Source organism: Artibeus jamaicensis, unplaced genomic scaffold, assembly GCF_021234435.1.
Source record: "Artibeus jamaicensis isolate MK-2021 breed Jamaican fruit bat unplaced genomic scaffold, CSHL_Jam_final contig_1028, whole genome shotgun sequence".
NCBI classification, from domain to species: Eukaryota; Metazoa; Chordata; class Mammalia; order Chiroptera; family Phyllostomidae; genus Artibeus; species Artibeus jamaicensis.
Window position 1 is genome coordinate 8,103,113 of NW_026521201.1, and position 25,027 is coordinate 8,128,139.

Below are 25,027 nucleotides of genomic sequence, written 5' to 3' on the forward strand. Positions count from 1 at the left end.
GCAGCAGCCTTTGTCTGGTAAGGACCATTAAGTGTCCACACCGGAGATGGTTGTGGGAGAAAGCAATTAGCAGTGCAGGAAGCTGGTGAATTAACACAGAGTTGGTTCACTCTAAGGGAGCCAGTGAGTTTGTCCTGTTCAGTGAGGGCTCCCAGGGTCAGGTGCTGCAGCCTTAAATGCAAAGCTGTTCTTCAAGGTGATAAAGAGAGGAAAAGACTACCTACTTCTGCCCCTTGAGAACAGAGATGAGCCTTTTCCATTCACTGTCCACATCTCCCTCCCAGTGCCTGTCTCCATCCTGGAAATGCTGATTTTGACTGCTAACCACCTACCTGCCTCTGGACACAGAGTTTCTTGGGAAAGAGAGGGAGTTCAATTTTTTGGATCCATGGGTGTAAGCAGTTTTGCCTGTTTCAGTGGCTGTTGAGAGATCTTCAATGTCTCCATTGCTTTGCAGCTGTGTTTTTCCTCTGTTTTGGAGAACTCAGCTAGTCTGCTCCCCAGGACTGTCTTGTTATCTTCAGGGTTTGTTATCTTGAAGTTGTGGCACACTTTTCCTTCGGTCCTGCCCCACCCCCTCTCTCAGCACCCTTCTCCTCTGTCCAGGCATTGCTTCCCATTAGATCAAGACATGGGTTCTTTTCTGAGAAGGTACAATGACATGTTCACTGCATAACTAAATAAGATGTTTCCAAAACATTTTTAATTTTTTGACCACCCTAAATATTTGCACTTAAACAGAGGACATTTGAAGACTTAAAAAAAAAATAGCTTAACGCCCAGGGGATTGGAGTTCTAATAGTGGAACAAACTGTTGACTTCATCATTTGCCCTGGGTGGGGGCAGTGAGGTTCGCCCCAGGGTTTCTTTAACTCTTCCCATGGGCCAGGGCAGCATTCTTCTCCACCTCCTCATGAGGTCTGCTGGGGCAGAGCTTTATAAATCCCCAATCTAATGATTTTCTTTATCTCTCTCTTCTATTTTTTTTCCCTAGGAACGAGTGGAGTATCTCTTTCTCATCATTTTTACTGTGGAAGCATTTTTAAAAGTAATAGCCTATGGACTTCTCTTTCACCCTAATGCTTACCTTCGCAACGGTTGGAATTTACTAGATTTTATAATTGTGGTTGTAGGGTAAGTATAATTACCCTCCTCTATTTCTTTCCCCTCACCCCTGACACCAACCAGTGCATATCTCTTTTTTCTTCTGTATTTATATCTCCTTTTAAAAAATTTTTATTTTAAAATATTTTTATTGTTGACACTATTACAGATGTCCTCATTCCCCATGCCTCTGCCCTCTCTACTCAGCACCCCCTTCTTTACCCCATTGTTGTCTCTGTCCGGAGCTATGCATATATGCATATTTGATTTGGTCACCCTGGTACTGGGCTTCAGGCAGGATGAGAGGATCTATTAAATATCTCTTCAAATTCAGACTTTCTCCAAGGGAGAAGCTCTGTTTCCTAGGAACCTCCTCACCCCTGCCCTCACATGCACATTGGTACTCACATTCAAACATGCGTGCACACACACAGGTTGAATCTGAGTGCTTTCAATGGAACCCAGGATCCTTCATGCAACTGAGGAAAGTCCTCTGTGTAAGGTATTTCAGTCCATCTCTGATAATATCTGGCCTGAGAGCTCCTCTGACCAGCTTCCCTGCAGTCTCACTGAGCATATTCAATTCAGCTTGTCTGTGAGCATGTGGTCCGCAGGCATGGTTGGGGCAGCACGCAAGAGCTGTGAATGCCCATTCTCACCTCTGCAGTGGGCCTTATGCTGTGGCCAAGGAAACCAAGCTGCACAAGACAAGTGGGGGAGGAAAACACAGGGAACTGTGAAGAACCAAGACAATGAGTGACCAAACCCAAATGAAACACAGCTTCCCCATGATACTCTGCTGCATTTTAGTATCAGATGAGGCAAAAAAAAAAGCAATGTAAGAAATCTTAAATAAAATTCAGAAGTGATCTTCTTTTTTTTGCTTGTTATTATTATTTTATTATTTTTTATTTTTTTATTTTTAGATTTTATTTATTTATCTTTAGAAGGGAAGGGAAGGAGAGAGGGAGAGAAACATCAATGTATGGTTGCCTTTTGTGTGTCCCCTGCTGGGAACTGGCCTGCAGGGAACCGGCCTGCAACCCAGGCATGTGCCCTGACTGGGAATCAAACCGCGATTGTCTGGTTCGCAGGCCCGCGCTCAATCCACTGAGCTACACCAGCCAGGGCCATTATTTTATTTTTTTTTAATTAATTTTATTTAGTTATTTTTCAAGTACAGTTTTTTGTCTATTTTTCCCATCCCAACCTCCCCCGCCCCTTGCAGAAGTGATCTTCTTATCAAGGAATTAGTAACTTCATGGAAAGAGTCTCTAGGAATATTTGTACCAACCGGCCTGTGTCTGCTGTGTGAGATATAATTGGTTAGCACCCAGTGAACTATGTTCCAGTGACCATCTGTTTTGTAAAGAGGGTAGCTTTACAGTAAGATTTCACTTCAAGACCAAGCTGGCTTCTTTGAGCTATCTATTGTTACTCTGAGCTCAGAGAGTAGTCTAGTTGTGGCCACCTTGCATTTTTACTGCCCTGGAAACCCAACAGGCTTCATTGCCAAGGTCAATATATCATTTGGCTCTTATCCTAAGAAACTATTTTCATGAATGTTTTTGCGCTGTCTCAGTGAAGACCAAGGCCCCTGGGGCTTCTCCAGAGCACTCATTGCTTGGGATCTCATGAGAGTGTCTGACTGTCCCACAGGAAATAAGAGAGGAGCAAATGGAGATCATTTAGATGTCATGTTCTTGTCTCTGGTCATCTGGATGGCTTGTTAGGGTTGTTTGGAACTGTTTTAGGGTTTTTACTTTGTTGTCCTTTTTTTGTCTGATTGCTGAGTGACACACTTTGGCCTCATTAACATCAGGGATATGTGGGTGGCTTGAGGAACACTAAAATGAAAGTATTTGTCAGGTATGTATCTGGCTCCAGAGGACTTGGAATGAAGAGGCAGCAACATGAGAGATTCGGCTGATTCTGTTCGTGCCAGAATAAACAAAGAGTGACTCATCAAATGCCTTGAATTAACTCAGTAATGTTCCAAATGCCCCTAAATCCTTTTTAAATCCGACATCTTACTCAAGGCCTCAGTCTCCTCGGAATCTTTCACACATATATGGGAAAGAGATCCAGGCTTGAGATCTGATGCTTCTGGGATCCACAGAGAGATGGGGTGTCTTGCAGGGGCTAATTTTGTTTTGGCAGAGACACTAAATCTTCTCATGTTTATGAGTGAGTTGGAGTTGACCAGATCCAGTGCTGTGCCCCATGCATAGATTTAACTGCAGCACTGGAAGTGAGGACAGAAAGTACTGGGCAGGCATCCAACAGGAACCCTGGGCAGGAAGGGGCAGGTTCCTGACTATGTGCTGCACACTGGGCGACCCTGCTAGTCTCTAGCTTGGTTAGACCTTGCCTTGGGCTGCTGGTCTTCCCCACAACCAGATTCTGGTTACATCTTTCTGGAGTCTAGGCCATGAGGCTGATGAAGAAAGGGAAGCATTCAGGATTGGCATTCTTCCAAAAGATGCCCCTCGTTGACTATTGAAGTCACTTAGGTTATGATGCCAGCACTTGTTCACCTTTTGGTCACCATGACCCTTTGGTTGGTTCTTCCCACTAATTCCACAGTTGGCCATACTTGGCACCTACTTTCTCCTCTCCATGGGTATTGGTCCTAGGGGCTTTCCATTCAGTCTAAATCTCAGCCCATCCTACTAATTCAAAAAATGGCACACATCCCCCCATAGAAGATGTAGCTCAGCCATCTGTCTTCATCCCTGCCTCCTTTCCTGCTGCCTTTGCAATATTAAATGGATATCCCTCTGTTTCCCTTGCATCTTCTGGAAAACATCTGCTCTTCTTGGCACCCCCACAGCTATTTAAGAAAGGAGTCTTGCACATTAGGGGAGCCTGCCGTGTCCCTGGAGAGGTAGGTGCACCTGTCTGCTTCCTGAGTGTCAGGCTGAGAGATGCACTCTCATCTGTGAATTACCATTCTGGTGGCCTTTGACAAGAGGTGTTTCCTTCTCCTCACACATTTCCTTTCTAAAGTGGAGTTTTTTCCTTCATATGAGGGGACACAGTGATGCTGAGCAAAAGTGGAGAGGACTTTTGAGACCTCTGTGAGTTACGTCCCCCGACACTACCCCAAGAACTGAGGAATCCTTGATAGCTCCACCTGCCCAAGAGATTCTGCTGCAGCCACCAAGGCCTTTGCTACATCTTTGTCACCCTCCTAATATGTTGGCTCTCACTCATTGGGCCCTCTAGAGCCTCATTATCTTGTTCTTTTAAAAGCTCTCCTGTCCAGCTAAGGAACTCCCAGACACACCTCCTGTAGAAATCCCTCCCAAAACATCCACATCTGAACCTGGCCCTTAGGGACAGATAGGAACAAAGCAGTGGTTTCACCTCCATAGTGTCTAACCGAGGAGAAACAGCAGCTCCTGCAGACTAAGACAAATATCCCCTAGACCTGTTCCTGCATTTTGTACCCCTTTAAAATTAAACACAGACACTTAAGAGTCTGCATCAAGTTGGGGTAGGAGTTAAAAGAGAGGAAAGTTGTCTAATCTCTACTCCTTTCACTGAATAACATTTTGTGAACATCTTGCACTCCAATAAGCATATTGCTTTCTTCCAGGAAATATCAGTAACCAGATCTGGTTTAGATTTGACTAATTTGCAAACTTGTCTCCATTTCAGAGATCTAGACTTGAGTGGAAAGAATATTTCTTTGTGGAGAAGGGAGCCCACTCCCCTGTCCTGGCAACCTTGCCTGGGATTCTAGGCATCACCAACCAACACATGAAACCGTCATATTGCCAAGCTGAGCTGAGAGAATCATGGAGCAGAGACTTTAGATGTGGTCTGACCAGGGTTATCAAAGTCCTTTGAGCTGCAGAACCCATTGTTAAAAATAAGCCTTACTCAGAGGCCCAATGCATAAAATAGATCGGGGGGGGGGGCCTGCTCTGTTAAATATGGGGAAAGGAGCCAGAACCCCAGTCACTCATGTCTGCCTCACTGCCTGTGAAGTCCCCAACAGGTTCTATGGAGCACAGTTTGAAAATACTTTATTTGGTCCAGCTTCATCATTGCTGGGTCCTGCCTGGACATGAGCTCCTGCAAAGTTAAGCCCACACCTGCAGCCTCCCAGTTTCCAGATAGTGCCCTGGGGCATGAATTGTTTAAGGCTTGAGCCTAGTCCTCAGAAAGAAGTTGCCCTAGCCCCAAGTTCAGGTCTAATAAGGGGACCCAGTTCTGATACCTGGACTTCTTTCTTGACCCCAGACCATGACCCAGCACTCACTCTATTCACAGTGAATCAGTATAGTCATCTCAAGGTGCAAAGGATAGAAATTTCCTGGATACCCTTTTCCCCATTTTTCTTAGTTACTACAAAAAGTCTAAGACTCCAGATTCCCATCACACATGGTCTGTGCATCCTCTGATCTAAATCCTTCTCCCTCTCTACCCAGTTCCGAATCCTCTGTGGCCTCTGTTCTCTACAGTCCATCTCCCATTCAGGGGCTGCAGACACATTCTATAAAGGGCCAGGTACAGCTTTCAGCTTTGTGAGCCATGTAGTCTGTGTCCCAACTCTGTAGGGAGAAAACAGCAGTTATGTGAAGGATGGGTGTAGCTGAATTCCAGGCAAACTTTATTTACAAAGCAAGTTTATTCTGGTCACTTCGCTCACTCTATGGCTTTAACCTGAGGGTCTTGCTTCCCTTGCAGTCTCTAGAGGTAGCCAATCTCTCTCCCAGATGCCTCATTCCACAGCCCAGAAGTCAGGAGAGGGGCCCTGCTTTCCCCTTATTTCTGCTTTCAGACTACTGTTCCTCCCACTAAAAACCTCCAATTTTGATATTTGTGTCATCAGACACTTCTACGCCCTGCTTCTCCTTATTGTAGGAGGTCCAATACCTCCTCCCCATTTCCATAGACCTTTGAGTGACTCCCCATTCCTTGAAGATATGAGCTCTTGTTTCACTCCCACTTTCTCCAATGCTCACTACTCCTGCCACTGCCATCCAGTGTCTTCTTGGTTCTTCAATAGCTTCTTCCCTGGGGATCCATATTATCTCAGCTGCCCACTCCCATGGTCATAGCCAATATCCCTACAGTGCTTAATAACTATACCATCTCTAGAAACCCAAACCAAACATTCTACTCTCTAAACAGTACTACCCATTTTTCCAGTTCACCCCCTCTAGCAATTAACTCCAACAATACATTCATCCTGCCACATTCCTTTTGTCCCTACTGCCATCATGTGCATGCTTCCTTCCAGCCAGCTCAGATGCCATGTCCCATCATTGTAAGCCCTCATTTGCGTTTATAATCACCTTCTATTCCTTTCTTCATTTATATTGTTCAACAGTCATAATAAAATCTGACTAGATAGAGAGATCTATTTGTTTAGTACTTGAAGCTGTGCCATTGAAAGGGGTAGAGAAATATGCAAAGTTGAGCTGATGGGCTTCACTTTACACTTATGACCACCAACCTCCAAATAGGCTCATTATGACTCCTGGCAATTCTGCTACATGTTCCTACTGGTTCACTCATTTACTTTCTTTACCCTTGCTTTCTCTTCACACTTCCAATACCTCCTCCCCATTCACACTTTCAGCTGATGATGACCTTGCTCCATATTTTCCTGGGGTAACAGATGCAATCAAAAGAAAGTTTCTATGTATTCCCACAACCATATCTGTTAGCCTATAATGTGCCTCCCTACCTGAACTATAATAGACCTCCCTGCCTCTATATAAGGCCAGCATCCCTGAATGTGCATTTGGTGCCCATCCTGACTACTGAAGGATGTCAGTCCTTCCAATAATTGTTTTTTTGTGTGTCTACATCATAAAATTCTCTGTCTCTGTTAGACGAGTCTCATCATACACAAAAATGCTGATGTATCTCCATTTAAAAACAAACAAGCCATAGCCAGGTGGCTCAGTTGGTTGGAGTGTCATTCCATGTACCAAAGGGTTATAGGTTTGATCCCCGGTCAGGGCACTTATATAAATTTCAATTCTGTTTCAATCTCCGGTTGGTGTGCATACAGGAGGCAACCGACTAAAGTTTCTGTATCTCTCTCTCCCCCCGCCTCTCTCTCTCAAATCAATAAAAATATTCCCAGGCAAGGATTTAATTAATTAATTAACTAACACAACTCTTGAATCCATATACCCTTTGGTAACCACCAGTTTTCCTCTGTTCTGTTTTATAGCAAAATTCCTCAAAGGAGTTGTCTGTACAGTAGCCACCAGCCACATGTGATGTGGCCACCAGCACCTGAAATGTGGCCAATCTGAACTGAGATACGCTATACACGCAAAATTCACAGTAGATTTTGAAGATTTAGAACAAAGGACAGTGACAATTAATTCTATATTTACATTTAGAAATGATATTTTGGTTATATAAAATATATTATCAAAGTTAATTCACCTGTTTCTTCTTTTCTTTTTTTTACTTTTTAAAAAAATATTTTAATTATTTTTAGAGAAAGGGAGGGAGAGAAACATCAATGTGTGGTTGCCTCTCATGTTCCCCCTACTGGGGACCTGGCCCACAACCTAGGCATGGGCCCTGACTGAGAATTGAACCCATGACCCTTTGGTTCGCAAGCTGGCACTCAATCCACTGAGCCACATGAGCCAGGGCTCATTTTTTTTTTAACTTTTTAAAATGTGGCTACTAAAATTTTTAAATTACATATGTGGCTCACATATGTGGCTTGCATTATGTTTCTATTGGACAGAGCTGTCTATTCTCTCTGTCTTCAGTTTCTCCTCCTATCCTCTTTTGAAGTCATATCTGTTAGGCTTTGTCCTCATCACTCCAAAATCTGTTTTCAAGGTCTCAGTAGTCTTCATTTGCTAAATTCAGTGGTCAGTGTCCGTCCTTTACAGCTGATGATGACCTTGCTCCATGTGCAGCACTTGACAGTTAATCACTGCCTTCTCACAACCACTTCCTTCACAGCCCACCATCTGTCTACTTGTCCTTTTTACTGCTTTCTCCTCTCTTTGACCCCTCAATGTTGGAGCCCCAGGGCTCAGTCCTATCACATCTTCACTTTCTACACCAGCCTCCTGGGCAATCTAGTAGGATTTGACTTTAATGCCATCTATACAACTACCAAATGTTTTTCTCTAGCCTGGAGTCCTCACACCCCAGAACTCCAGACCCAATAGAGTCTACTCAAGATGGCCAACTGACAACAACTCAAACTTCACAACACCATTCAAAATAGAACCATTGATGTGCATCCCCATAACTCATTCTTCCAGTTCCTCAAGCCAAAACCCTTGTAATGGTCCAGACACCACCCTTGTGGCTGGTGTCTGGAGTCCCAAGTAAGTAGAGCCATTCTTCTTATGTTGTCACCACCCCCACTTTCCTTCGCCCTAATGCAATGAGCACTTTGCAGAGGAACCTGATTTCATCTTCTGCCTTCTGCCTATTCTTCTGCCTTCTTTACACTTCACATTCAGTTCATCAACCAATCCCATCACATCTACCTTAAAATAAATCCAGAATCCAACTATTTCTTACTATTTCCAATACCACCCCTGCCCGGTCTACGCCTCCCACCCTGGATTAGTACAGCAGCCTTTCCTGGCCTTGTCCCACTGCAGGCTCCTCTTCTCACAGCATCAGAGGGATTCTTTTAAAACTGTAGTCAAATCATGTCACTCTCCTGTTCAGACTCCCCCAGTGCTTTCTAACTCAGAGAAAACCATAGGGTCCCCACTTCCTCTCCAACTTCATCTCCCACTGTTCTCCACTTACTGTTTTGCTCCAGCCACCCTACCTTTTGTCCTTGTAACGTACTACCATTCTGCTCCCTCTGTCTGGAGCAGACACCTCACATAGCTCTGTGCCTACTCCTGCACTTTCTTTAGGTCTCTGCTCAAATGTCAGCCTAGGAGCCAGTTCCTTTCCCAGCCTTTTGATATCAAACAGGAAGGTCTCCCACCCTGGCCACTCCAGATCCCCTTTCCTTGCTGCATTTGTTGTGTTAGCATTTAGCACTCTCTAAATGTGGTATTCATTTACTGGTTATTTGGTTTAGTCTCTGACTCTTCTACTAGAGTGTGAACTCCAAGAAATTAAGGACTGTCTGTTTTGCTGGAGCCTCAGTGTCTAGAACATTGCTGGGTGCATAGCAGGTGTTTGCGTTTGTTGGAGGAATGGATATATCAGCAGAAACACAAGGGTGACAGAGCTGAAATTTCCATGTCTCAGGTTACATACCTTAATGCATGGATTTGCTTCCACTGAAGACTTACTCATTTAACCACTCGATCATCATTTATTTGTTCAACATATGCATATTTCTTTTGAACATCTGTTATGTGCCAGCACAAAATAGATTTCTTTGGGATCATTTATCTGTGCCTAGGTACAAATCAAAGAGATGGGGAGGAGAAAGAATGTGGCTCAAGGCCACATGAGAGCAGGAGCTATGATACCATGGAGGGGGTCAGAGGGCACCACAAAGGGGTGGGGTTCCCTGGCAGCAAATTTCACTTGCTTTTTACTCTGTTGAGGGCTGCTTAGCTCACACAAAGCCAGATGTGTTCTCACAGCTTTATGATGGCAAATGGTCTGACTGTAGCCTCCCTCAGAGCTCTCTGGGTGGTAGTTATGCCTGTGGCCAGGGTAATACCCACACTGACACACTGTCAATTTCTGATGGTCACAGACTCTCCTGGACAGATGTCTCAGAACTTGCTCCTGGAGTGGAGACAGTTACAATCTCTGCTATCCTAGGCTCCCTTCGGAGAATTCAGAACCCAGCTGGGCAAAGAAACTGTCCTGACGGCGCCTTTCTCTCCTTCCTTTCTTCTAGGCTTTTTAGTGCAATTTTAGAACAAGCAACCAAAGCCGACGGGGCAAATGCTCTAGGAGGGAAAGGGGCTGGATTTGATGTGAAGGCACTGAGGGCATTCCGCGTGCTACGCCCCTTGCGGCTGGTGTCTGGAGTCCCGAGTAAGTAGAGCCATTCTTCTTATGTTGTCACCACCCCCACTTTCCTTCGCCCTAATGCAATGAGCACTTTGCAGAGGAACCTGATTTCATATTAATGGAGGTTTTTCCTAAATGAGTTCCTTTGCTTTAAAAACCCAATTCTAATGTGAGTCCATTAAAACACACTGTGGTTTCAGCTCCTTGTAAACACTTGGGGAAAAAATTTTAAAAAGAGAGCACTCACACAGCCAAATGAAGACAGCCTAACAGAGAAAACAACCCTCTGGCCATCTGAGCAGTGCCTGCAAGGCTCTGGGCTGGGAATTTAAATACATTTGTGGCAAAAAGAGTTAGGTGAGCAGACACAGCTAACCCCCAAGGCTTGCAGGGTGTTTTAACCAATGAAATTAACTTTAATCTCAGTATTTTTCCATTTCTTCTAGCTGCTTCCTCCTTTCCTGTGAAAGAGGGCCTCTCTGGCTTCAGAAGCCCTCTTTATGGATTCTGCCAATCATAATGAGAACTGGTTTTACTCAAGGGGTCTAGGGGGTTCAGTAATCTCACACAAGCAGAAAGGAGTTAGAAAGATACTCTTTCTCAGGTCACCAGTCACACGGACAGACCACTCTCCACAGTGCCTCCAGAAATCTGCCCTGTCATGGGTGAGTCCTGGGCACTGAACACAGCAGCTTCAGACACCTGCATCAGCTGCAGGAAACCCCAGCCAAAGTTGCTCCTGGGAACTAAATCAGCTTTTGGATAGTTTGATTTGTGGTATCTGAGCATAATTCTGGACTTGTTTGCAGAGACTACACTCTCAGGTCAGCTCCATTAGATCTGGCTCAAGAATTAAGTCAGAGAAGATCCCTGTGACCAGGCTGAAAGCATACCAGTTTGGGAGTCAGGGATCAGGAAAACAAAGAGGTACTCTGAACACCCCACCTTTACCACCTACATCAGGGACAGAGCACTTGTTGACGTTACACTCCTTGGTGATATCTCTTAGAGTCATAAAACCATAGAAATGTGAAGGACCTCACATTAAACTGTTCAGTCTTTTTTCATGCACAGAAGAGTGAAAAGATGTTCTCGAAGTCAAAGTAACTTAACCAGTAGCAGAGCATGACTAGAGCCAGGTCTCCTGACTTTCAAACTAATGCTTTCCTACCATATCACAAGACCTCTTGTAAAGAATTAACTCTTGGTTGTCTTAGACTTTTACACATACATCCTTTCTCTTCAATTACAAGTCCCCTGAAGCCCAGAACTCTGCCTTATATTGTCTCTGATTTCTGCACAGTGCCTAAATGGTCTCTGCACAAGGTAGGATAATTTACTGGATAAATGAAGAAAGAGTTGGACTCTTTTCTTTGTAGTGAGGACCCCTGGGCAAAGCTGATGGCCTGTCTTAAACTGGACCTAGAGCTAAGTCACACAAATGCATTTAGAGCAGATTCTCTCTCTCATTTGGCTTTAACCATTTGGGATGTCTAGGAATAGAAATAGTGTGTATGATTGCCAAGACCCAATTGCCTTTTTGTGAAGCCTAAATTATTTGAGTTTTCTTGGTCAATCAGCCATAATTCAGTAGACCAAAATCAAGGAGTGAGAAGGCAGGGTGAGAATGGCTTTAAACATGACTTTAAGGAGCTTATCATGATGGTGCAGCTGATGTGTCAGTGATAGGAACCATGAATTGATTTCAAACTTTAGCTAACGAAGCTGCAATGAACATAATGAACCTTACCCTATTGTGTATGTGCTTATTAGGGGCCCCCAATTTCAGAGCATTGTGCTGGGTATGGGGACATATCACAAAGAATAAATATGGTTCCTTCACTCGAGGAATAGAACAATCTAATAAAAGAGTGTATCAGCCAGCTTTCACTGCAAAAGCAAACAATCCCAAACTCACAGTGACTTAAAAACAGAAACACACCTGTCTTGTGGTACATGAGGATGTTGGCCAGTTGCAGCTGTTCTGGACTCAACCAGGTTCTGCATGCCATCTCATTCCAGAGTCCACTTTGAAGGAGCACTCAGCACACAGACCATGCCATTCTTGTGGCAGAGGGCAGATAGATGCTCACAAAAGTGTCATAGGCTTAAATCACATAAGTACATTTTGTTTTGCTCAAATATGTCTTATAAAACAGCTGCTCACATTCCAGTAGCCAAAGCAGGTCACATGGCTATCTTTGTTCCAAAAGATAATGGGACAAAGAAATATACTGTGTTTATAGAAAAGCATGGGCAAAGTTGTAAACAAATACTACAGCCTATTACAGAGGAATTGAAGAGATTGTTATTAACAACTAGTTACTGTAATTACCCTAGTACAGAGATTCTTAATTAGAGATGCATATGGTTGAGAGCCACTCATGCTTTAGTGCATTAAAAGGGAGAGTTAGATAGAATAGGTGGGGCTCCATTGTAGGAGAAACTTCCTAAAGAAGGTGTCTAGTCTCCACATGCATTTAAATAATGGTGAAACTGTATTATTGTGGTCAGGAACAGGTAATACTTTTTGGAATTCTCTCATCAGAAATGTGAAGACATGATAAAGCCCCTCAAATATAAGGCTCTGATATTACTTTCCATGCAGTTCAGGGATATATTTCTGTCATGAAAGGTGGTAACACTGAGATGGTTTTGCAGTGAAGAGCAGCCTTAAAGGTCACTCTATGCTTCTGCACAGGGCTAACAACCATGTCTTGTTTTCTGTGGGTGACCAATAGAAAGGGAATAGCTCTTTTTGGGGCTTCAAGAAAGGGCTAATCTAGCCTCTCACCCTTTCTCATAGAATAGTATCTGTGTGACTTTTTGAAATACTGAAGTAGACCAAGGTGAGTGTGTGCACTATATTAGTTTGGCTGATATTATCTAGGAAAATGTCAGCAATAGCTTTTATATTGCAAACCTAGACGAATGGCTCTTTCTCTCATTTGCTGTAACTTAAGGTTGTCTCCTTTTCTATTTCAGCAAAATTCTTCCCAAGAGTTGCCTTCGCCTGTTATCTCCCATTCTGTCTTCCCATTCTCTTGAATCCACTCCACTCAGGCTTTCTTCCTCACCGCTGCACCAAAGCATCTCTTGTTGAGACCATGATTTCCATGTTACTGAATCTAGTGGTCTGTTCTCATGCCATTTTGCTTGATCTGCCTTCAGCATTGGGGCATCTCTTATCTTTGAACCACTGTGATCACTTGGCTTTTGGAATACGGTTGTTTCGTAGTCCTGTCCTTACTTCACTTGTTTTCCCTTCTCAGAATTATTTGCTGATTTCCCCCTCACCTTCTCATCCTCTTAACACTGGGGGGTTCCAGGGATCAATCCTCAGACCTCTTCTCTATCTATACTCAGATCCTAGTTAGCATGTCTAATCTCATGGCATTCAATGTTATCTGTGTATCTTCTCATAACCACCAACTGTGTGTCACCATCTCAGACCTCTCCCCTAAACTGCAGACTTGTATGCCTACCTGCCTATCCACATTTACTTGGGTGCCAGCCACACAATTATAGCAGCCTCCTAACAGGAGTCTCTGCTTCTACCCTTGCTTTTTGTCACAGCCTAGTCTTGACAGAGCAGTCAAAATGGTCCTCTTAACATATTGTACATGTCTCTGTTCTTCTTAGAACCTTCCCCCCCACCCAAGGCTTCCTTACTGAGTGAGACCTAAAGTCTGCAAGGCCCTATGTGATCGCCTCCTCCCCATGACCTTATCTCCTTCCATCCTCTCTCTCCCTCCTTGCCTGCCTCATTGACCTCCTTGCTGTGCATCCCACCCTCCAAGCTCACTGCATTTTGGGGTCATTGTACCTGCTGCTTCTTCTGTCTGGATGCCCTCACTTAGCTGTCCACATGGCTGGCCTGCTCACCTCCTTCTGTCTCTGTGAAATGTCCCCTTAACAGAGAGCCCTTCCCTCACCACCTATTTCAGCCTCCTCACATTTTTGCCCCTTCCCTGTTTTATTTTTCTCATATCACTTTTCAACATCAGTCATACTATATATTTACTTGTTTATTTATGACCACTCACTTCAAAAGACTGTAACCTCCATGAGGACAGTTTTTGCTTTGATCACTGCTGTATCCTCTTTGTGGAATGACTGGGTACTCTGACTCAGGTCCCTGGTGGCTGAGCAGCATTGTTACACATAACCGTTACTGAGAACTAAGAGGCTCACTAAAATGATGCTAGTGCTGAAAGACTTTCCATTTATGTGCCTTTTTTAGCTTTCCCAAGAGGTTTTTCTTCTACCTGATTTAGTCTTCATGAAAATTGTATGATATTTATACATACACATAGGAGATGTATAGATAATGAAATGGTTATTTCTCATAACAAATAAGTTAATTGGATGGTTTGTGGGATCTGTAACACTAAGCCCCAAAAGCTGCCATTAGTTTTTTAATGTCTGTATGTGTATGAAATACCATTGGAATCTTACGGTCACAGATTATGGAAGGGAAGAGATGATGGGGAGGGTACAAGTCCGTGAGTCACTTACTTATTTGTTCAACAAAACCTGTGAGTGCCTAATTTAGTAAGATTTTATACCCATCCCAGAAGATACAGGAATGAGTTGGATGTGAAGTGCATTCTCAAAGAGCCTGAACTGTAGAAGAACAAGTGTTATAGAATTGATGGTATGAAACAAAAATTGCAAGGTGCCCCTCCACACCAAAAAAAAATCCCTCAAGTAAGATTGAATGAGTTCCATGATGAGCATGTTTTTGGGGCACCACACTTCTGGGAGTGAGGATAGAGTCAGGAAAGGTTTCTAAGAGAATGGCAGTTGGGGTGGGTCCTGAAGGATAAGCAGGGAGGGTATTCCAGGAAATCATGACTGTGGTCCTGGATTTGGGCACAGGTGGACTGTATGGTTTAAGGGTTGATTTCACAGTGGACATAGAAATGAGTTGACTCTTTCAATGAAATTCTGTGTAATTGCCAGATCTGTCCACTTTGCTTCATCGAGACTCTTGCACAATGAAGGAAATCAGTTCCCACTGATTGTGAAGCCCTGATCTTCCATGTAGAACTGCTGTGAAGCATGCAGGTTGTACCAATAGACAAGTCAGATGGAACAATAAACACTGCACAATGAACATGAACAATAGATACAGAGGGTTGTGGTTAAATATTTGTCATGTATGTACAAGGAGTACCTTCATGGAGCAATAAGTAAAGGGTCATTTCCTCCTTTCCATATAATCCCATATGCCCTTCTTGGAGAAGAACTCTCTGGAGTGGACTGAATAAAGGGCAGAAGAAGGTGAGAAAGTGTCCTTTAGATTTGTGAGGTCTTTGACAAAGTACACAGCAGCCCAGCCTTGGTCTGATGATGAAGGAGACTGAACAGTTGGTCACCTTTGTGCAAGACCAATGCCATCCTTGGGAAACACCCTCCACTTACCATGAACACTTACTGAGCACTTTCTGTGAGCCCAGCACTAAATAAGTCATTGGAAACAGAGGTTCATGGGACACTCTCTTCATCTGTCAAAGTACTTGAGTGCTTTAAAGACTTCTCATGAGATATGTGTTTTCCTATGATATGATTTTTTTAAGGCTAGCTCTTTCTCAGTTAAAAGTGTTATATCTGGAAGCACACAGAGTAGAAAACAGCTTGTGATTACACAAGGGTTTGCTTCCTAATTGAAAAGTGAAGAGCACTGATGACCACATGTGGAAAGGGGTTAAACTCATTCTTCCTGAGGTTAGAACTGTTTTTTGAAAACAAATCAGCACCAATAGTTGACAAGTATCTAGTAAATGGATACCATGTAAAAGGCACCAGCAGATACTTCAGACAGTGGTTTTGAACATGAGCTTTCCCTGTGACCTTGGAAAAGTTACTAAGCCTCTCTGTGCCTTAGTTTTCTCATCTAAAATGGGAATAATAAGAGAACTTATTTCATATATTTTTAGAAAAACCAAATTAATTAATGCATGCAAAGCACTTAAACAGTTCCTTATGTATGGTAGGTGCTAGTTAAATGGTAGCTGTTACATTACATTACATTACATTACATTACATTACATTACATTACATTACATTGCATTACCCATGTAAAATAGAAACTACATGACAAGAGCACTATCAAGACAAAAGATAAAGAATATTCAAGAGTTAAATATCAACCCAAGACTAAAAACACCAGAAAGGCATGTGTATGGTTACTTGATTGCATAGATGTTGAAATGGATTCAAGGGGCAAGTTCCTAGGGACCCTGGCAGTCCAGAGAAGTTTATGAAGAAGTCAGTATTTGAGATGAGCCTTGAGGCTTATGTAGAATAGGTGGGGATAAAGATGGAAGAATATTTGTGGAGAACACTTTATTTATTTGTGTCACCGCTACAGGCCAGCCCAGGCCAGCACCTATGTCTCTGTGTGAACTAAACCACTATGGAGGAGGAAGTAGTGAGGACCCAAAAGTAGTGAGAACCAGGTGAGAGAAGTCATTGGAGAACTGTGGGTCCAGGGATCCAAGCCAATAGGCAGTTTTCTAAACAGCCACTGCTATTCTCTCTCTATTGAAAACATTTAAAAGACTGTACTGCAGAGAAATAGCTAAATGTCTCAGAAATCCCCTAAAGAATGTCCGAATGGATGGTGGACTTTTGAATACCAGAGAGGTTCATTAACCCAGCCTGGATACAGGTTGCTGGTAGCCATAGTAGGTTCAGAACCAGATCAAAACAGCCACACTCTTCTGCCTTGTACAACCTTCCTTCTATAGGCCAGGCCTGGGCTTCCTGCTCTCTGAGCAGTCTGCTAGAGATCTTATGCTGTAGGAGACCTAACACTCTATTTTTATTGTTAATGATAGGATGGGTTTTTGACTTCAGACTTTCTGCTAAAAAGGGAAAAGCTTGCCCAAATACCCAGGTGTACCACTCTCATCCAGTGATGTAGGTTTTCCTCTGGAATGGGTCTCCCCTCCTGGGACTTAGTAACTGAAATTGGCCACACTGATTAGTTAACATTACCAGTTAATCAAGCCCACTGAGGGCACATCAGAGCTGCTGAAAACAACTTTTCTGAGTGTTTTCACACTTTGATAGTTCAAGAGTAGTCATGCCATTCTGCCTGAAATTTGTTCTTGGGTACGTCAGGCCACTGTGGATTTGCAGTCACCATCACTGCTCCCAAGACAATGCTCTGTGGCCCATGGGGGTCCACACTGTTAGTGGGGGAGTGGGCTTGGGTACCAGAAGTTGTCCCTACAAATGCAAACAGCTCATTAACTCTCACTTGTATTTAAGGACATCTCTGCATTCCAGATTCAATGGGGGAAAGTCTGTCTAGAGCTCATATGCAGAAATCAAGTAACCAGGCTCCTGAAATTTATACATTTTGGAAAGAGTCCAAAAGAGAAGATCTCTCAGTCACATCAGAGACTCAGATCCACTTCCCTTACCAGCTTTTTCCACTGCCTGTGTCATCATCATCTCAGACCTCCCTTTACTCCTGGCTAATGTGACTTAATGCCCTAAATTGTCACATGATGCAAGTAGTGCAGTGACCCATAAGTGAAGTGAACAGAAGACTCAGACTCCAGCTCTACCTTTTCTCCTAACCACCTTGGTGACCTTGGACAGGTCAGTTCTCTCTCTGGACCCCTCTCCCACATCTGCAACTTGAAGGGCCTGGATTGGCTGTCCTCTGCGTCATCTTCCCCCTCTCCTCTCCACACCAGCTGATAACCCTTCTTGCCTTTCCATCCTCTGCTCTTTTTCTCCTTTCATGTCCTTGGACTTGGCCCTCTTTTCCCCCTCACTTTCTATTTTGCTTCCTGTGCCTTTTTATTCCTTTTGTTCTAAAGAGGTCTTAAATGTCAGAGGACCTTAGGCATAAATGAGGGAACACATAATACTACTTGCAACAACAGGGTCATGGGCAGAAAGTCACGCATACATCCAACTCTTACTGTACTTCTCATAGATCCACAGGCTGCCCATTCCACTGCCCACCCCATTCAGAAATCCTTGTGCAGCACCTTCCAGGCCCACTTCTCTACCATTTATTTCACTGAAGCAGAAAGTATAAAACCTTGTTCCCTGTGTTCATCTCACAGTGCTATTCCTGAGTTAGAATGTCTGCCAGAGAGGAGACTAGCTATCTGGTCCAACCAAGTTTCCATTCTTCAGATAGGAACAGTGAAGCCCGTCAAGTCAAATAGCTTTCTCAAGGTCACACAGAGCTACCTGGTGGCAGGTGGACAGGACTCTTGATTCCTATACCTGAGACCAGTGGCAATCCTGAAGGGACCCTCTGGTTTTGTAGTCTTTGGAGGTTTTGGACCTCCCTCATATATACAGAGCAGTTCACAGCCCCTCCAAGAGGGAAGCAAGCCCCAGGGAACCTCATTGTTCCTGCCCACCTTCCCCCCCCCCCCGCCCCCCCCCCCCACCTTCCGCAGCCCTGGGTTTGTGTTTGCTAGGGTGGAGCAGAGCCCTCTGGAGGCCAGCTAGGAACAGCATGACCTGTTAACATTCCGAACAGGCTGGCTTACTGGCTTTGCTCTGAAGAGTCTGGCTTGCCTGTCAGACACAAAGGAGAATTTAGAATAGGATCCCACATTCCCTGCTCTAATCTCTCAATATATTTAATGTTCACTACATCTAGGAATTGATGCTCACCCTCTCCCATGTCGTCCAGTGTTATTTCTGATCTTCCACTGCAGCCCTGCTCTCTGATTTGATAGCTCTTGTCCCTCTTCCTTCCAGATGCCTCCAAAGGGAATCCTGGACTGGAGTTCAGGGATGCAGTTACAGTCCCAGCTCTGCTGACACCCTTTCTATTCCCTGCTTCACATTTTGCCTCAGTTAATCTACAAAGTGATATTTATAATGGGTATTCCATACATAAAGAGATTTTACCTGCAAAATCTTGTAGCTTCTAGCAACAATGCCTCTTTTCAATCTACCTCTTCAAGAGAGACTTTATGGATTGCGATAAGCCACAGCATGCAGTAAACAGAAAAGAAAGATGGATGACCCAGATGCAGCAAAGTTAGCTCACTTAAACAATGAGTGTGTTTCAAAAGTTCTGGTCCTGCTGCCTGGAGTTTTACTGAGAAGTTATTGAATATCAATAACAGAATGTGACTAAATTGGGAAAGTCTCTATTATGTGGTATTCTACATACAACAGCTTACAAAATAATAACAAAGAATGCATTCAATCACACAATAACTTTGCAAATTTACTAAAGTGCACAGACATTTCTCCCAGTGACAAAAAGATCCCATTTTGATTTGAGACTGGAATGTAGGTGGTGATGAATGTTAGGGTTATCACCAACTAAAAGCACTATACAGCATCAGTGCCAGGCTTTCAGACTCCAAGAGCTTTATTCATTGATTAATCAGCCCCATGTTCAGGAAGGCAGGAAGGCAGGGATATTGCTCCTAATTTATAGAGGCAAATACAATCTCAAGTGCTTCTCCTACAGTAATGAAGATGGGGTAATAGAGTAATTGGAGACCTCAGACTCTTTTCCAGGTCCAGGATATACCCTTCAGCACTCTGACCCCTGCTCTAAGGAGGAGCACACAGCTCTCAAAGTTGGGTCCCCATCTGGATTTAGAGAGTGAAGACAGCTTATGGTTCTGGTGTTGATTCCTTTATGTTTTGAGTGTTCATGAACCCCTTTGCCACAGGGACTGAAGAGAAATGGTACTACTGTCACCTGAGGGATTTGTTTTGTTGAGGGAGGTGCTCTGGGCTCACAAGTAAGGAGAACAGGGCTCTAAGTCTAGCCAGTAGTGTGACCTTCCCTTTTGACTTCTGACCTTGTTTCCTCATTTAAGGAAATTATTCTGAGCAGTATCATTCTGTGCTTCAACAACAGAGAACAGCAGTGATCTGAGAATTTTTAAATCATTAATTCTAGACATAGTTATGGATAAGATGTGACCTTTGACAAATGCCTTCATGCTTGCAGCTCCCCAGTACAGTGGCAATAAGTCCAGAGGTGGGAGAATATGTCATATAGAAAGTGGGTAATATTTATCGAGTACCAACCATGCACCCAGGACTGTGGCAGGTGGTAGTACTCACAAAGAAAGATAGAGCTTCTTCAGTTCAGGAAACTCCATGATGGATTCTCCTTTGCACCCAATCCTTCCCCCAGAGAATCCCAAGCACAAAATAACAAGCAGCAGCAAGGTCACTGTAAATTTAAAGTAATGGTAATATTAAAGGCCACTTAGGCTTACAAGTGACCCATGCTTTATAAATGCTGTAGAGAAAAACGAGGGGAAAGGAAATGAAGATACGGTGAGGTCAGTGTCCCATGAGGTCATCAATATGTAGAGCATGAACCCCATGAACCTGTTATTCTTGGTTTGTTCCCTCTCACTGATGACAACTAGTGGTTGAGGACAGAGATAGCGGAGTCTAATTATTAGCTGTGTGACTTAGTTTTCTGCCTATAAATCAGGGTTAAAATTGTACTTACCTCATGGGGTTGTTTTGAGGGTTAAATAGCTTATAAAGCATTTAGAATTGTGCTCAACACATAAGCATTCAGAAAATATTAGGTATTAATATTCATGTGAATCCAAATTCCTTTTTACCTATCTCAGGCTGCAAGTTGGATTGATTTGAGGAAGGGGAATTTTTATACTTGATTTTTTTAAACAATCAACCTTATTGAAATTCTATTCATATTCAGTAAAGTTTACACATTTTAAGTGTACAGTCAAATTTGTAATAACCTCACAACTGCATAATTTTGTTTACCCAGCCCCCATCCTGTATGATTGCTACCCATCTTCCACAGGTGGGGGTATTATAAACCCCACCTCTCAGGGTTAATATTTTTTACCTTAAACAGCCAGTTGTTTTTAAAGTAAGTTATGAGAAAAAATAAAGCATAGTCTTTTTGTTACCTACCCATTACCGTTTCTGGTGCTCTCCATTCCTTTCTGCGGAGCCACGTTACCTTCCACTGTCATCACCCCTACCATTTCTGTGTCGCAGGTCTGCGCTGTGAATCACCCCAGCTTTCACTATAAAAAAATGTCTTCATTACATCCTCTTTTTAAAGAATATTTTTTTATTTTTAAAGTTTACTGGGGTGGCATTTGTTAGTAATATTATTTAAGTTTTAAGTGTATAGTTCCATACATCATTTGCATGGTTTGCTCAGCACTCACAGTCTAATAATCTCTTTCCATCACCATATATTTGATCCCCATTACCTTCTTCATCCTTCCTTACTTCCCTTCTGGTAACCACCATATTGTTGTCTGTGTCTATGAGTTTGTTTTTTGTTGCTTTGTTTTATGTTCTACATGTAAGTGAAATCACATGGTTTGTGTCCTTTTCCATCTTATTTTACCTAGTATGATACTAAGATCCATTCATGTTTTTGCAAATGGCAGTATTTCACCTTTCTTATGAATGAGTAGTATCCCATTATATATATATGTGTATGTATATCTTTGTGTATATATGTGTATATATGTATACAGTATGTGTATTGTGCCTTCTTCATCCAATCATCCATCAATGGACACTTATGTTGTTTCCATGTATTGGCTACCATAAACATAGGGGTATATATACCCTTACAAATAAGTGCTTTCAAAAATTTCAGGTAGATACACAGAAGAGGGATTCCTGGGTCATATAGTAGCTCTATTCTTAATTTTTTGAGGAACCTCCATTTTGTTTTTCATAGTGATTGTATCAACTTACATGTCCATCAGTAGTGTATGATGGTTCCTTTTTCTCTAACACTTGTTATCTCTTGTCTTATTGATAACAGACTTTCTAATGGATTGAAGGAGTATCTCATTATGGTTTTTATTTGATTTCCCTAATAGCTAGTGAAGTTGAACATCTTTTCAAATATCTGATGGCCATTTGTATGTCTTTTTGGAGAAAGTGTCTGTTCAAGTTCTCTGACCATTTTTACATAAGATTGTTAGGATTTTTTGCTGTTTAGTTATGTGCAATTATTATATATTTTGGATATTTGATCCTTATTGCAGATGTTTTTGCAAATATCTCCACCCATTTGGTTGATTGTCTTTTTCTTTTGTTGATTTTTCTTTTTTTTTTTCTTCTGTGAAGAAGCTTTTTAGTTTGGTATAGTCCCATTCATTTATTTTAACTTTGACTTTGCTTGCCTTTGGGTCAAGGTAATAAAATCTTCTCTGAGACCAGCTCTGTAAGTTTTGTACCTATGATTTCTTCTGTGTTTAGGTCTTTGATTCATTTTTAGTTCATTTTTGTGTATGGTGTCAAAAAGCAGTCTAGTTTCATTCTTTTGCATGTGGCTTTTCAGTTTTTTCCAACACCATTTCTTGAAGAGGATTTCTTTTCTTCAGCATATGTTTTTGTCTCTTTCATCAAAAATTAGTAGTCCATATTCACGTGGGTTTACTTCTGAACTTTTAATTCTGTTTCATTGGTCTGTATGTCTGTTTTTCTCCAAATACCATGTTGTTTTAATTATTGTAGCTTTGTAGTATAATCTGAAACCATGGCATGCGATACCTCTGGCTTTGTTCTTCTTTTCTCAAGATTACTTTGACCATTTCAGGTGTTTCATGGATCTGTAGAAATTCAAGTATTCTTTTGTTTATTTGTGTGAAAAATGCCATTGTTGTTTTAATAGGGTTTGCATTAACTCTGTTTATTGCTTTGGGTAATATGGCCATTTTAATTATGTTGATTCGTCCAATCCATGAACATGGAATATCTTTGCATGTCCTTTTTTGTCTTCAATTTCTTTCATCAACGTGTTGTAGTTATTGGTCTACAGGTTCTTCACTTCCTTTGTTAAGGTTCTTCCTCAGTATTTTATACTCTTTGCTGCAATTGCAAGTAGAATTGTTGTTGCTGTTGTCATTGTTTGTATTTTGCTGTTAGTATACAGGAATGCAATGGATTTTTGTATGTTGATTTTGTGTCCTGCAACTTCACTATATTTGTTTATTGTTTATATTGATAATAGCTTTTTGGTGGTGTCTTTAGGGTCTTCTATAAAAAGAATCATGTCATTTGCAAAAAGCAACAGTTTTACTTCTTTTTTCCCAACTCGGATTAATTTTATTTCTTTGTCTTGCCTGATTACTCTGGCTAGGACTTCCAGTACTGTGTTGAAAAACAGTGGTGAGAGAGGACATCCTTGTCTTGTTGTGGATCTTAGAGGAAAAGCTTTCAGTTTTTCATCATTGAGTATATTAGCTGAGGGTCTGTCATATGTGGCCTTTCTTATGTTGGGGTACTTTTCTTCCATACCCATTTTATTGAGTGTTTTAATCATAAGTGGATGTTTATCTTGTTAAATGCTTTTTTGGTAAATATTGATATGGTCATATAATATTTTAAAATATAATTTATTGATTATGCCACTACAGTTGTCCCATTTTGCACCCTTTATTCCTCTCTGCCCAGCATTCCTCCTCACACCCACATTCCCCCTGCTTAGTTCATGTCCATGGGTTGTACATATAAGGCTTCTACATTTCTTATACTGTTCTTAACCTCTCCTTGTCTATTTTGTACCTACCATTTATGCTTCTTATTCCCGGTACATTTTTCCCCATTCCCCCTTCCCCACTAATAACCCTCCATGTGATCTCCATTTCTGTGATTCTGTTCTTGTTCTAGTTGTCTGCTTCTTTGTTTTTGTTTGTGTGGGTTTTTTAGGTTCAGTTGTTGATAATTTGGTTTTTTGTCACTTTACCATTCATATTTTTTATCTTCTTTTTCTTAGCTAAGTCTCTTTAACATTTCATATAATAAGGGCTTGGTGACAATGAACTTCTTTAACTTGACCTTATCTGGGAAGCACTTTATCTACCCTTCTATTCTAAATGATAGGTTTGCTGGATAGTCATATTGGAGGTAGGTCCTTGCCTTTCATGACTTCAAATACTTCTTTCCAGCCCCTTCTTGCCTGTAAGATTTCTTTTGAGAAATCAGCTGATAGTATGATGGGAACTCCTTTGTAGGTAACTGTCTCTTTTTCTCTTGCTGCTTTTAAGATTCTCTCCTTATCTTTAATCTTGGGTAATGTAATTATGATGTGCCTTGGTGTGTTCCTCCTTGGGTCCAACTTCTTTGGGTCTCTGTGAGCTTCCTACACTTTCTGGAAGTCTGTTTCCTTTGTCAATTGGGGAAGTTCTCCTTCATTATTTTTTTCACATAACTTTTCCATTTCTTGCTCTTCCTCCTCTCCCTTTGACACCCCTATGATTTGGATGTTAGAGCTTTTTAAAAAAATATTTTTTATTTAATTATTGTTCAGCTATAGTTTTCTGGCTTTTACTCCCATCCCAGCCCACCCCCACAGTGCTCCCCACTTCCCTCCCATTTCCACCTCTGTTAGTTTTTGTCCACATATCCTTTATACTTGTTCCTGTGAATCCTTCCCTTTTCCCCCTGAAATTACTGTCTGCCAGTTCTCTGTTTCAGTGTCTTTGGTTATATTTTGCTTCCTTGTTTGTTTTGTTGTTTAGGTTCCAGTTAAAGGTGAGGTAATATGGCATTTGTCTCTCACCACCTGGCTTATTTCACTCAGCATAAAGCTTTCCAGTTTCATTCATGCTGTTGCAAACGGTAGGAGCTCCTCCTTTCTTTCTGCTGCATAGAATTCCATTGTGTAAATGTACCATAGTTTTTTTATCCATCCATTCACTGATGGACACCTAGGTTGCTTCCAGCACTTGGCTATTATAAATTGTGCTGCCATGAACACTGGGATGCAGAGGTTATTTTGGATTGGTGTTTCAGGGTTCGTAGGATATAATCCTGCCAGTAGAATTGCTGGGTCAAAAGGCATATTCATTTTTAGTTTTCTTAGAAAATTCCATACTATTTTCCATAATGGCTGTACCAGTCTATAATCCCACCAACAGTGAACTAGGGTCCCCTTTTCCCTACAACCTCTCCAACATTTGTTGCTTGTTGCTTTGTTTATGATAGCCATTCTGACCAG

At 42.1% G+C, this 25,027-nt stretch overlaps 1 protein-coding gene across 17 annotated transcripts in view; it reads left to right on the forward strand.

Moving 5' to 3' along the window:
• CACNA1C (calcium voltage-gated channel subunit alpha1 C) overlaps nt 1–25,027 on the forward strand; it is a 657,076-nt gene that overhangs the window by 387,706 nt on the left and 244,343 nt on the right. For all 17 annotated transcript variants that reach the window (XM_053662750.1, XM_053662779.1, XM_053662780.1 and 14 more), the window contains exons 4-5: nt 995–1,134; nt 9,935–10,074. In XM_053662750.1, coding sequence (XP_053518725.1) covers nt 995–1,134; nt 9,935–10,074 — 280 coding nt within the window. The remainder of the gene's footprint in view (nt 1–994; nt 1,135–9,934; nt 10,075–25,027) is intronic.